This window comes from Talpa occidentalis, unplaced genomic scaffold (genome assembly GCF_014898055.3).
Source record: "Talpa occidentalis isolate TD23 unplaced genomic scaffold, MPIMG_talOcc4v2.1 talOcc4.13, whole genome shotgun sequence".
Lineage (NCBI taxonomy): Eukaryota > Metazoa > Chordata > Mammalia > Eulipotyphla > Talpidae > Talpa > Talpa occidentalis.
The window spans coordinates 96413979-96428298 of record NW_023601322.1 but is presented as its reverse complement, the minus strand read 5'-3'; the positions used below and the strand labels follow the sequence as shown (position 1 = coordinate 96428298).

Sequence of the window (14320 nt, the reverse complement as noted above, 5' to 3'; positions counted from 1 at the left end):
GCGTAGTTCGGAAGGTGAAATGTATTCTGTAGGAAACCTCGATATCAAAGCAAAAAACATATGAGTCACTCAAATTGTGGGTGTAGATTTCCAAAATGTGTCAGTTATATGATTTGTTTTTAGGTCTTAGTCCGTACTTCGAGATGTGTAAAACTTTACCTTGTTTGTATGTGGTGCCTTAAATGGGTTTCTGATTAAGGAATTTTAATTTGGGGGAATTTGTTTGTTTTTTAGGTTTTTTACATTTGGATTGGAAAAGGCTGTGACAGTAACTTCATAGAAGATGTCCTTGGGTATCCTAATTTTGCATCAATACCACAGAAACTGGTTAGTGGAATTTTATGCAGCCTTACCATTTGTGTCCTTGTTTGTTATAACTTCTTTTATTGATAATAAGCTCAGATACAATTCACCATTTTAAAGTGCAAAGTTGATTAGTTTTTAGTATGTTCAGTGTTTTACAACCATCAAGAATTTCTGATTTCAGAGCTTTTCGATCAGTCCAAAAGAAATGCCTATCTCCCATCTCTCCCCTCTTGTCTTCCCTTGCAGTGGCTAGTCTGCTTTCTCTCTGTGGGTTTGCCTGCTGTGGACATTTCATGGAAGCAGAATCAGACACCATGTCACTTTCTGTGTTCAGCCTCTTTGATTCTCAGTGTTTCCAGGGTTCATCCATCTTGCAGCATATATCAGTGCTTTATTCTTCCTCACAGCTCCACTGTGTGGCCATGCTGTGTGTTGTTATCCAGTCATCCACAGACATTTGGTTGTTTCCACTTTGGAACTGTTGGAATAGTGCTGCCACAAGCAGTTCATGCACCAGTATTTGTTGGAACACGTGTAGTCAGTTCTCTTGGTTTAGACTTAGGAATAAAATTGCATCTTTTGGTAAACAATGTTTAACTTTTTTGAAAACAGCCAAGCTGTTTTTGAGCAACTTTTATTTGTATTATTTTGCTGATAAACACAATTTTTAGTAGGTCTTTTTTGTTTGTGTATTAGCCAATACCAAAGAAATCGATTCTGAAATTAGTTGTCTATGTTTAATTAAGAAGCCTACCATGTTCTTGAATACTGTGAATATGTCCTTTCTCCTGAAATTAATATAGTCAGTGTAAATCTTAGCACATTTTGCTGTTGTTTGATTGCTATTTATGTGTTTTATATTGGACATGGTACTCTCAGTGCATTTCGAAGACTCAGCATGTGAGGGTAATGAGAAATTTGGAAAACAGTAACATCAACAAAGAAGAATAGCATATCAAAACAAGTCCTACTAAATAAAATACTCAACTTTATTTTTAAAATAGTTACTTAAGCACTGTGGTACTGGCACAATAAACAGTCAGTGAAACAGAACAGAATTCAAAAGACCTAATGCATGAAAAAATAAAATCTCATAAAGATTACATTTCAGGGCCTCCCTGATGGCGCAGTAGGTTAAGATGCAACTTATGAAACTGTCCATAGCCACTGCAGCACGAGTTCGATCCCCGGGCAGGGAGCTACCCATATGGCACAGCAGACCTCTACTGTCTCGCCTGCCACTCCCCTCAGCAGTGTATTTCAGTCAGTCCACCTGTTCTGCTCCCTACTCTGTCTCTGATGAATCCTCTTACCACCCCACACCTCTAGCCTGTACCCCAGTTCTTTTATGCATAAATAAATAAATCTTTAAAATAAAAAAAAAAGATTACATTTTAAAATACTGGGTGGAAAATGGAATGTTAAAAAAATAATCCTCATTATAGTAAAATATATAAGGCCTTTGAAAGTCAGTGATGGGAAAGATAATAAATCTGAGAGCATAAAAAATGAAACAGGCTTCTTAGGTCTTTTAGAAATAGTCTGGTATATAGTTTTACAATATATTTACACATTCATGCTGTTCTTCAAAATTCCTTGCCCTTAAATCTTTTTTTTTTTTTTAAGATTTATTTTTTATTTGTACAAGTTACAGGAGCTGGGGTACAGGCCAGAGGCGTGGGAAGGTGAGAGGATTCACCAGAGACAGAGCGGGGAACAGAACAGGCAGACAGGCTGAAAGCACTGCTGAGGCGATCAGCGGGCGCAACAGGAGAGGTCTGCTGTGCCATGTGGGAATCTCCCTGGCTGGCTAGAAATTGAATCTGCGTTGCAGAGGCTGCAGACAGCTTCACAGCGCCACGCTCAACCTGCTGCGCCACCGGGGAGGCCCTCCTTGCCCTTAAATCTTAAGGACTGAAGGCAAAATACAATTCTCTGAGAATAGCCATGATAAGAATATATAATTGTTAAGTGAACTAGGAACTAAGCACTAACCCCCCTCCATTTGAGTATTTCCTTCAGAAGAAACACAAAAGTGCAACGTTATCCCAGCATCAGACTAGTCGTTGCACATGTCTCATGGATTTATCGAGAGAAAGCATAATATTAAGGTAAAATGTCAGCAACATGTGAATCATTGTGTATGATTTTTGACTTAGTTAGGAAAATGTAAATAGATTTGCCATCAATTTAAATGTCCTTTGGTTGCTGCTTTGGGGGTTGGAAAGCGTGCAGTAATTGGTTGGCGGTAGTGGAATCATGACTCGGTTCTAACACAGCTAAAGTGCTTAGCAAGGAAACTATTTCCTAATTGTATTTCTTTCACCAGACACATCTGCCAGAGCTAGATACACTTTCATCAGAAAGAACCAGGTCCTTTATAACCTGGCTTAGAGAAAACAGACCACTAAGCTCGATTCTTCACGTGGTAAAGTAAGTACTACTGTAACTTTAATTACAAAATTGTGTTAGCCTGTTCAATCTGTGTGAAATTGCTCATCTTAAAAGTGCATTTCACTTAATATCAAAATATGTGGTGGTGGTAGATTGCTATCAGTCGATGAATATCCCATGATGTCCCATTTTCCTAAAGTACCCTTATCTTAGTAATTTTAAAACTATCTAATGACTCTTTAATAATGCATATTTTTAGGTAAATACCATTTTCTCTTTTTCAGAGATGAGAGTCCTGCCAAAACAGAGTTTTTCCAGCATTTGATTGAAGACCGGACAGAAGCTGCATTCTCTTATTACGAATTTTTGGTTCATGTTCAGCAGCAGATTTGTAAGTGAGGTGGCATAACGTTTAATCAAGCGTGAAGACCATGACTTAGGTAAAGCATAATCTGTCAGAGAAGCACATAGACCATTTGGAATGAAGGCATTCCTTGTTACGAGGGACTGTGCGTAGCATCGCACCTGTCTGTGGCTTTGTTAAAAGGTAAAGGGGAGGGAAGGACTTAATGGAGCCTTCAGCCTAAATGAATGGTTATGACGTTGTGATGATGCTGTTTCACCCAGCATGTTTGAATTGGTTTCCACACATTTCCAGTAGTCCAGCAGGTCAGTGCTGCCCATTGTCAGCTGGTAGACTTACGTAGTGAGATGTCATAATGTAAAGTTAGGTAAATTCTTTTTTCTTATAATTAATATAACATTTCTGGACTCATACTCTGACAAGAGATGCCAACAGGCAGTGGTACCTTGGTATTTGTTTATATGAATTACTTTTTAACAAGGAATGATACATGTTCATTAAATGAATTCAATATTTTCCCTGTACAAACAATAGAGTTTCAGTACTCGAACTATAGAGAATATATATAATGTACATAAATGTTACATTTGTAAAGAAATGTAAAAATGTAACTACACAGAAGATGAATTGCTTAAACTGTGCTGCATTGTTGGGTGACAGCTCTTTTCGTCCCAGTTAGAGAATGAGGTTGACTAATGCGTATTATGAATTGAGTCCACAAAAGAAACACAAAACTCTTTGTAATTCTGTTAAATCTTTTATGTGGATTTATTTATGATCAGCCTACTAATTAAAAATATTTTGCTTGACAATGTGGTTTGGTGTTTTTTGTGGGGGGCAGGGAGTTAGTGTGTGGGGTTTTTTTTTTTTTACATGTAGGTAGGATGAATTCAACTCACTGCTTAGAGAAATGCAATGATAACAGTTTAAATTATATGTGAATCAATAGGTTTTCATTAATTTATGGTCATTACTAAGCACTTGTTCTTTCTTGTTCCTAAAGCAAATGCTTCTTGCAAAATATTTATGATTATTGGCTAAGTATAATTTTAATTTATCTTTCTCATTTAAGATGGCATTTTTCTGTTCATTCATAGCAAGAAAGTTTGATATTAATGTGAAAGTTTGATAGTAATGTGACTAACACATTTTATTGACTTTAAGATTACCATCTTGAATTTAATTATTCTGATAAAAAAAATCTCATTTACTACTCTCTCTTTTATGATAAAAAAACTAGTAATGATCCATTACATTGAGGAATAGCATTTTATTTTGCATACTATGGAAGACCCATTAACTTTGAAAGGAAAAAGTCTCTTGATGTGTGCTGAGTGCTTCACTGGTTTGTGTTTGGTAGAATTCTTTTGTCTGAAAGTAAAAAAATATACTATCACATCCCCTGATGTGAGGGGTTAAATGACTCATCTAAAGGACATACTAATTAGTGGCAGAACTAATAGTAAAGCCAATTTTTCACCCCACCGAGCCCCACCCCACCTCCACCACAGAGGAGCTTACCTAGCATCAGGAGAAACTGCAGCATGTGGTTTTATATAGAAAATATGGTGCTACTCTAAGGAGACAAAAACCCTTTTTTCTAGGTATATTTTATTATTTACTGTACATTTATAAGCTCTTAATATTCCCCACATGTTGTTCTAGGCACATCTGTACTTGCAGCAGCGGAGCTGTCCTCTGAGAAAGGGCAAGAACGTGAGCGGGCATGAGCTAGCCGCCCGGAGAGTGAGACCCCCGGAAGGACAAGTGGCGGGTCACAGGGTTGTCGAGCACTCAGGGAGGGCATTTCAGGATGTGAGTCACGAGCTTACATCAGTGAGGCCGGTCAGCAAAGCGGGATCAATGTAAGGGGTCGGTGTAAGGAACAGAGGAACAGGGGACAGGAGAATATATGCAAAGACTGACTGCCTTTTAAGCAAAAGGGGCACAGAATGGCTGATGGAGAGAGAGGGGAAAGGCTGCTTGTTGGGGGTCCCTTTGAGGTCAAGGAGCAGTGAGAGATGCTCCACAAAAGAGAAGCAGGAAAAATAGGATGTGGGAATCTTGAGGTTCAGTTTTAGATGTTGGTAGTGACAAGATCTAGGGTTTGTCCACAGGAGTGGGCGGATGGCTGAGGTGGTGACTGTGATGGGAATAGGATGAGAATTTTCTGGGAGAGCTTTTTTGATAAACATCTATTCCTCCTCAAGTCTGGTGTTCACCATTGGAGTTAGGGGGATGGCCCAGGTGGTACGGAAAAATCCCCTCATCCTAATAGAAATATTGTTTAAAGGGAACATACAATTTGATTTACAGAAATGTTATTTGGATACTACTTTTAAGGAATCCATCTATAGAATAGATGAAGTGCCCCGGGAGAGAAAGAATTCTGTTTTTATATGTTAATGTATATGTGGGCTAAAAAGTATTTGAAAGCTAGTTCTGAACATGAATCTGTGATTGTTAATGCATGAGGCTATGAAATGATCATATTAGCAAAGTCTTGTGTTACTAAAACCATGAATCCTCCTACTCAGAGTGATTTGGAAAACACTGGGAATGCAGTTAAAAAAAAAATAGCTTTGGCACGTGAAACAGACCTGAAAAATCAAAGTGGTGGCTGGACAATTTATGATTCACTCATCTTTTGGTTTTGGTTTCAGAGATGGAACCTGTATGTACAGAAAGTTGGGTGTCTTTCCTGCCTTCTCATAACACCTGTGAGAAATGCATTCAACATAAACAGGTGGTGGGGGGCTGTTTGTCTGGAGGGGAAGGCTGCCTGATGGGGGACACGGGCCTCAGTGCCTCAGCTTCCCATGGGTCAGGAGCTTCTCTGCATACACAGGTCCATTCTTTACTTCCCATTAGTAAACAACAATGCTCACTTCTGTAGATTGTCATGTCATTTTAGGGGGGCAAAAAGCAGTTCTTTCTGATAGCCCACTAAGCAGCTTGTCAGAGATCACTAACACTTGTCTCCACACTTGATATGCAGTGTTTTGTAAGCGTTTGAGACTCTACTGCTCTCCTGCAAAGCCTGGTTCTCGCCCAGAATTTGTAATTTTGCAGAAACTCCCCAATGTGCAAACACGGACACGCTTCCACAGACACAAGTCTGGCAGCTGGCTGACCAACCTCCCGCAGCACGACAGCCTTCTAGAAGCCAGTCAGCATGCCTGGGCAACAGCCGTGTTCTTGGTGGCTCTTCTTGCTTTTGAGGTATGAGTTAGCTCTGCAGTCACTTAAGATTGTGGTAGAAAATTCAGTTCCTGGGTAGTGATGCATGTATGTGTTTTTATACTAGAACTTTCTAGTTTCCTGTGACCAGATTTTCTATTTTTGGTAGAAATCGGGTGATAATGTTTCTGTTGCTAAAAGGGAACCATGTAGAGCCCCCGCCTCTGCCTCGCATGGCCTGCTGCACAGCTCATGTGGCCACGGAAGTGCAGCGTAATCACTGGGTTCTTTCGAAGTTAATAGGTTATCACTTTATAATGTTAAGTCATGTGTTCCAGCCTGTTCTGTTTGGAAGTAAATAATAAGCCATTTCTAAATATTCCTCTCAATTCTTGATTACATAGGAAGTGACTTTAGGGCGGGGGTTGCGTCATGGGTCATTTTGGTTCTCATCCTCCCTCACGCGGCCCTGGGTTCCCATCCGGGACAGGCGGCGTACAGAAACATGGCGTTTTTACTGAATTAAATGACTGGTAAACTCATTATCCTTTCCTCTAATAGAGTCTTTTTCTCAGTGAACAGGAAACAGCTGTAGAACATTGTACCTCTTTGGGAGGCCCTGTTCCGTTTTTTTTTTTTTTTTTTTTTTATAGAGGCATGTTTTTATTTATTTATTTGTTTGTTTGCTTGTTTATACATGCACTGGGTACAGTCAGAAGCGCGGGAGGGTGAGAGAATTCACCAGAGCCAGAGCGAGGAGCAGAGCAGGCAGAAGCGAAGTACACTGCTGAGGGGAGCAGCGGGCGGCAGGAGAGGTCTGCGCGCCATGCGGGACCCTCCTCCGGTGGCCGGGAGCAGCCGGGGATTGAACCGGCGCTGCAGAGGCCGCGGGCAGCTTCGCAACCCAGCGCTCAACCGCTGCGCCACCGGGGAGGCCCCCTGTTCCGTTTTTAATGCAACTTTTTGTGGGATTTTTTCGCTGTTCTTATTCCAGTTTCTGTCAAATCCTACTCCTTCGGGACTTACATCTTATGAGACATTTTACTAGAGTGTGAGACGCTGTGCCCTGCAAACTGTTTTCTATCAATGTGAGAAACTTGTAAGGAACTATTTGCAGAGTCAGGAATGGGAGAGGCAGCTCTCCGCCCTCCTGTGTCTCTGCAGACATCTCTGTCTTAAACCTACCCCTTTTGATATGCAGGTCTTGTCTTTCAAGACTGCCCTTCTGTGTCTATGCAGCCGTCTCTTTCTATAATAAACTTGTCATGTGCTCATGAATGGGGGGAAGAAAGAGTAACGGAGAAATGGAGGAGTAAGAACAGGTAGAAAAGGTCAAACCTTAGAAATGAGTTACTTACTAGCTGTGTCCCCAAGCAAGATGGGGTCTAAAGAGGTACCTTTCCACCAAAGAGACAGAGAGCAGATAGGAACCAGAAAGACAATGTTGACTGTAAAGGAAGACTGAGTGTACCCCATAACAGGGGTGTCCCACCTGCAGACCCTGGCTCCACCCCTGCTTCTCCACTTACCTGAAGAGCCCCTTACACCCCTCCACCAAGCCCCCACATCCTTCAGAACTCAGCCTACGGATTTGCTGGCTGCTGGCTGCCTTTCCTTACCCCCTTTCTGGGGTGGATACACCTGTGTGTTCCCATCACCCCTTCCACGTCTCTCTGTCATAGGGCATACAAATGACACTCACCTTGATATCGGAGCTGTTCTCTTAAGACAGCTGTCGGCTCAGTGCCCCGTCCCTGCCATGGAACAGGCACTCAGTAAATGTGTGTTTAAATCAATTTTAAATGATTGTAAGAGCGAGAATGGATTGAAGACCTGGAGACAAAAGGAAAGAAACAATCCCTTTCGACAAAAGAAACGGCATAGCCTACTGCATGCACAGAAATTGAAGGAAAGTGGGAAAGAGAATGGGACTAGGCCAGAAGGTGGAGCCACTGCTGTGGAGGCTCAGGAGCACTGCACCTCTGTGCTTTCCAGAGGCCAGTTGTCTGGAGCACGGGGCAAGTTCCCCTCCAGAGTCGAAGGAAGTTCCTGCTCTGTGTGTCCCCCTCCCACAAATTGAGGCACAATGCTTATTGCCTCTTTTGGGTCTTGGAAGCTACATAAAACCATCTTGCAGGATGCCACCCTGTCGCCCGAGGAACGTGTGACCCACAGAATAGTCAGAGAAGGCTGTCCAGCAAGGCCCGCTGAAGCACAGACTGCCCCCCGCCACACTTGAGTTTTATTGACCCAGCAGATCTGCGGGTGGTGGAGGGTGGAGGCGGGGGTTAGTTGGCAGGGCAAACACCAGTGCCGTGCGGAGACTCAGGGAATTACAGGCCACCAAAGCGTTTGGGGCATGTTGTGCAAGGTAAGTTTTTGTTTTTGAGACCAGCTCCTAGGTTGCTACTGACCTACAAGACATCAAGTGCCCTCTGTGGTCCAAGCTGATCATGTGTCCAAGCAGCCTATCACTAAACGTGAGGCACTGTAAGCCAGCAGACTCAGCAGGTCCTGGGTCAGGTGCGTGAGCGGTTGGCTCCGACCAGAGACAGTATCCCTGCTGCCCTGCTCTGTCCCTCAACCACCCTGTGGCCTCAGCAGGTATTTCCCTGGGGTCCGCTAACTAAGGGAAAAGAAACAACTTAGTTTTAAGCCAAAATGCTGGCACCAGCTGCACTCCTGCAGTCTAGTGGGAAAGGGAAGTCCTGCTTGGGGACCCTCAAGTGCTACGTCTGTCCAGAGCGTGAGGTGAGGTCCACAGAGCCTCATGGTGGTAGCTCGTGGTCAGGTCAGTGCTCAGGGACTTGGAAGGAACAGGGTTGGAAACTGGTGGCACAGAAGTTTGGAGAACAGGCATTTAGACAGACTTCTTGAAATGAGCAAAGCGTGAAGACACTTGTGTCCGTGTGAATATACATCTAAGGGTGTTTGTAGCTGAAAGTGTCCCCTTGACCAGGTGACTCATCTGTGAATGTTGGCCCTGCCTTCCCCACCAGTGTTTGCTCAGTGGCCTACATAAAAAGTTGCCACCCTGTAAGGATAGAGGCTGTGCATGGGCAAAATGTCATCAGTGTCACCTCCCCAGGGCTGAAGTGGCTGTCACTTCTGTATCCCTAACCTGCCACCTTCTCTGATTTCTCAATATGGTATCATTTCTTGAGAGAACGAGGCAGACACCTGGCTACATGGACCCTTCCATCATGGAACAGCTTGCCTTTCAGCAGGATAGCTGCATTGTCTGAATATGGGCTCCCCTGCCCTGCCTGCAGCATCTGCCAGCACCAGCCTGTTTGCTCACAATGCACTGTCATCATCAGTTAGGACGTCCACAGCATGGCTTCCGGTCAGAGCATTCAATTCCTAGCAAAACAGATGTGGCATCGTGAAATCAGTGGTCCTGCTACAAGCTGTCACCCTACAAAGCAGTGGACCTGATGAAAAGTATATTGACAGCTGGTACACCCTCCCGCAGGGTGCAGACTATACTGGGAGTCTACAACATTGTTCTCCTATAGCCAGAACACACAGGGCTGGGGATCAACATTGGAAGAGGGAACATTGGAAGAGAGAACTCTATCTAGTCACAGAATTTTATGGTCCTCGTTTGCAAAGGACAGATGCTTGCATCAGGCAACATAAAAGTGTTCTTTCTGAATTGGAAGGGATAGCTGCTACTTGGCCATTGGAGTTCCGTATACCAACAGCCAGAGGACATTGATCCTGCTTCTGAAGAGGAGTTCATTTGCTGCTTTATGGCAGAGCAGGGAGGCCACTATCTGGGATCCACAGGACTTTCCAGTGTGCCTCTTAATACTTCCATGTTCAGTTCTAAAATCTCATGGAATAACACAACAACCCAGTGAGAGAAGGGGTCACTGATGACACAGACCCTCCAAAAATTGAGTTATCTCTCCCCCTGGGTAAAGAATGCTAGCCAGCTCTCTGCACTTTGGTAGATAGAAACTGAAAGATCATCCAAGAGGCAGAGGGGCAGCCAATTAGGTATCAGTGATCAAGAAGAACACTGTAGTGGAGTCTGTCACATTCTGTTACATGAACTTGCAGAGACAAAATAGGGGGTTGAGAGTCAAACGAGGAAATTTGAATTCTAGTCCTTCTGCTCAGTATAACCTGGGGCAGTCCCTGTGTTCTGACCCTTGCTGTCCCTACTTGGGATACTTGAGATGCTAAAGCCAGGGTACAAGTTTTGTAAGAACATGTGGAATGAAGTGTTGAATTTCTCATGTAACACCCAGCTGTTGGTGATTGAGTGCTCAACAGAGATGCACAGGCAGACCTGGGGTGTGGAGTCTGCAATGTATATAATCTGGGGACACGCTTGGAAAAAAATAAAAAATAAAAAATTAGGAACATAAAATGGTCATGATAATGAATATTTAGTTAGAGCAAGAAAAGTGGCTAAACCAAGAGGTAAACCAAGAGGCAAGCTGGAATTACCAGAAACTGAGTTGACTGGGGAACAGCAGAGGAATTCACGCTACGGATGAGGCCATTGAAGGTTTGGGATGGGTGGGGGAGGTCAGACAGCACCAGACAGTGATTTTTTTAGTTTGAGGACAGGGAGAGATTCTTGGCTGACATTACTGGTCAGGAGCTAAATGTTAGTCCCCTGTAAATCAGCACTTACAGGGAAGGAGTCAGCCTCTCAGTCCTTCAGATTTATTTTCCTGAGAGCACGTGTGAGATTCTAATTCATATCTTTTAGCTCCATTTTAGATTCAACTCCTGTCACAGGAAACGTCATAAATCACAATTTTCTTTAAAGCACAAAGCCCAGAAAAACAACACTTTAAAAAATTAGTTGCCCTCACCCACATCACTGTATACTTTTTTTGAAGGTTTTTGTCTACGTTCCTTTTAATTGTGTGTTCTTGGGGCAATTTTATAATACTTTCTATGGAAGGAACAAGGAAGATACTCATTTTCTTCTCTAGAATGCTGGCTTTGTTTCATATTATTAATAGTTTAGAAAAGCATCTGTAAACGGGCCTCCCTGGTGACGCAAGGGGTTAAGACTCAGCACCCTGAAGCAATCTGCAGCCATTGCAGTTCGACCCCTGGCCAGGGAGCTGACCCACATGGTGCAGCAGACCTCTCCTGTCTCGCCCGCTGCTCCCCTCGGCAATGTATTTCAGTAGATCTGCCTGTTCCGCTCCCCATTCTGTCTCATAAATCCTCTCACCTCCCCACATCTCTGACCTACACCCCTGTTCTTGTGTGCATAAATAAAATAAATCTTTGGGGGGGAAAAAGATGTCTCTAAAATTTACAACTCTCTATTGGATATGTCATGTCCATCTTTGTGATTGTTATTAAATTGGGGAAGACATTCATAAGTGCTCTCATGTCTGGGCTGTAACTGGAAGAATATGCTAGACTTCTGCATCTGTTCACGTGTCATTTCTTTTGAGTAGTCACACACTTGTGATAACTTGGTTCTGGGGGAGGTCAGCAAATTACTTCAGAGACCCCGTGTATATTCAAAGGGAACGTGTTCTCGGGGATTCTTGTCCGCCCTCAACTCAGCACAGAGATCTTTTCTGTGTACAGGTTGTGGGGATACTGATGAGGAAGAAGTATTCAATGCAAACTAGTTCATAAACACTCCCTACATATGAGTCTTTGCACTCTTGAATCGCTCATCTCAGCTTTCAGAAAAAAATGTTCACAGCTTTATTAAAGCAAAATTTACATACTAGAAATTTCCCTTATTGGAAGTATACAATGAAAGGATTTTCAGCAAATTTACAGATTCATGCAGCAATCAGCCCAAATGGGTTTAGAACATTTCCATAACTCAGATTCCTAGAGCTTATTAGCATCCCTCCAATCCACCTCCAGCCCCAGGCAACTACTGGTCTGCTCTCTGCACCTACAGAGGTGCTTCCCTGGAGTGCTTGTGGAAGTGCTGGTCAGGCAGGTTGTTTCATAGGCCCTTCCTTCCTGTGTGCCTTCCCCTCTCGTCCTCAGGGTTCCATCTTTCCCTGCAGCACTTGACCAGGCGCTTCCTGTCTCTGCATACTGTTATCCTTCCTATTTATAGCCACAGCTTCCAGACTTTCTTAGTCACATCTGTTTTAAGTTTTTCTAGTACTCCCTCTTCCTTTCCATGAGCATAATCTTATTCATTGTTCACTGAGTCTCCAATTCGAAGCAGGTTCTGTTCAAGGTACAAAGGTTAATAAAGTCACGCCTGCATTTATAATCTAGCTGGAGAGCCCGATGTGAGTGCTGGTAAACTCAGTGCGATAAGCTATAAAAGACAGGCACCAAGGGCTGTGGGAGGTTTGGGATAATAATATTTATTGCAGACTTACATGTCAGCAAAGTTGACTTAGATTAAATTTCAAGGCTCTTCACACGTGCAAGTTTTTTTCCAAAGCATGGTAGGGGGAGCTAGCATTAGGTTCACTTGGTCATATTTTTGTAGTATTTTTTAAAGTAAGGTATTTTAATTGGAATCAATTAAAACCACGTCTCTTTGCTCTCCATCCACTCCTCTGTGACACATGCATCCCTCTGTGTCAGGTGAGCGAGTGGCCATGGCCATTTTTAAGATCCAGCAAAGAGTAAGGTGAGTTGGAGATACATTTGTTTTGGGTTTTGTGGGATATTTTTGTGTGACTGTGTATTACGAAGGTATTGCTAGTGGTGCCCATGTAGGAATGGCTTCCAGAAAGTTGTCCTGTCTCCCCTTGGCTCACCTGACCCTGTGCTGTGCCACAGAAGTACAGGGCCAAATGTCTTACTGCAGTATGAATGTGTCCCAGTTACTAGAGAGATGTGACCAGTAAACAAATGATGCTTGAAACAGCAGACCCACAAGTCTAGCATGTTCTTTCAAATGTTACAGCTAAGACATGAAAACATTTAAGATTGTCTTTTCCAATTTAATAACAAAAGATGAACATGACATCTCCAATGGTGAGTTGTAAAGTTTAGAGAAACTTTTCTAAACTGTGAAGCAAAGCAGTCATGCTAGAGAAGAAAATAAGTGTCTTTCCTGTTCCCTCTATAGAAAGTATTATAAAACTGCCCTAAGAACAGGCAATTGAAGGGAATGTAGACAAAAACTTTGAGAACAACACTATGACAGTGGTGTGGAGGGCCAGATTCTGTGCTCCAAAATGAACTCCTTTTATTCTCCATTTCTTTTCTAATAAAGCACTTTTCTCTCCCTCCCCCACAAATCTTTTGGTATAATTGACAAACATAAGGTATGTAAAGTGTCCAACATGTCCCTTTGATCCAGGTCTGCATCGTGAAGGATTCAAGTAACACTTCCATCTCCTCACTTAGTTACCTTGTGATTGTGCTTGTGCTTGTGTATGTATTTTTTAAAGATTTATTTATTTATGCATACAGAACTGGGGCACAGGTCAGAGGTGTAGGGGGTGAGAGGATTCACCAGAGGCAGAGTGGGGAACAGAACAGGCAGGCTGACCGAAGTACACTGCTGAGGGGAGCAGCGGGCAAGTAGGGAGAGGTCTGCTGTGCCATGTGGGTTGCTTCTCGGCTGGCTGGGGGATCAGCTTCATAGGTTGCGTCTTAACCCCTTGCGCCACCAGGGAGGCCAGTTATGCTTGTGTATGTTGAATACAGGTAAGATCTGCAGTTGGCAAACTATAAAATCAAATATAAATTTTATAAATTTTCACAAATCATAGTCCACAAGCACCATTGATACTACGATCTCGGTGCTGTGCCCTAGAGCCTCACAACCTGTTCATCTTCTGCCTGAAAGTTTGGTCCTTTGACTGCATCTCCCAGCCCCTGGGAGTCACTGTCTACCCTCTAGCTCAGGGTTTGACTGTTTTAGATTCCACATGTAAACGAGATAAAGCAGGGATTGTGTTTCTCTGACTGACTTCTCGGAGCATCATGACCCCTGGGTTTATCCATATCATTACAAATAACTGGGTTCCCTTTTTGTGGGTGAATGCTTTTTCATTGTGTATACGTACACAAGTGGTCCTTGACTTAGGAAGGCTTGACTGATTTGTGGGGTTTTTTTTTGTTTTTGTTTTTGTTTTGACTGATGGGGCAAAAGTG

The 14320-nt window shown here is 43.0% G+C and overlaps 2 protein-coding genes across 3 annotated transcripts in view; both read left to right on the top strand.

The window, feature by feature from the left end:
• The window catches only part of SEC24B (SEC24 homolog B, COPII coat complex component), a 76210-nt gene extending 72334 nt beyond the window's left edge, over positions 1-3876 (top strand). For both annotated transcript variants that reach the window (XM_037509562.1, XM_037509563.2), the window contains 3 exons: positions 235-327; positions 2636-2739; positions 2985-3876. In XM_037509562.1, the coding sequence (XP_037365459.1) occupies positions 235-327; positions 2636-2739; positions 2985-3099 (312 nt within the window). In that variant the 3' untranslated portion in view covers positions 3100-3876. The remainder of the gene's footprint in view (positions 1-234; positions 328-2635; positions 2740-2984) is intronic.
• An 8934-nt stretch (positions 3877-12810) lies between these two features.
• MCUB (mitochondrial calcium uniporter dominant negative subunit beta) overlaps positions 12811-14320 on the top strand; it is a 50392-nt gene continuing 48882 nt past the window's right edge. Inside the window, exon 1 of the mRNA XM_037508364.2 lies at positions 12811-12842. Within this exon, the coding sequence (XP_037364261.2) occupies positions 12811-12842 (32 nt within the window). The remainder of the gene's footprint in view (positions 12843-14320) is intronic.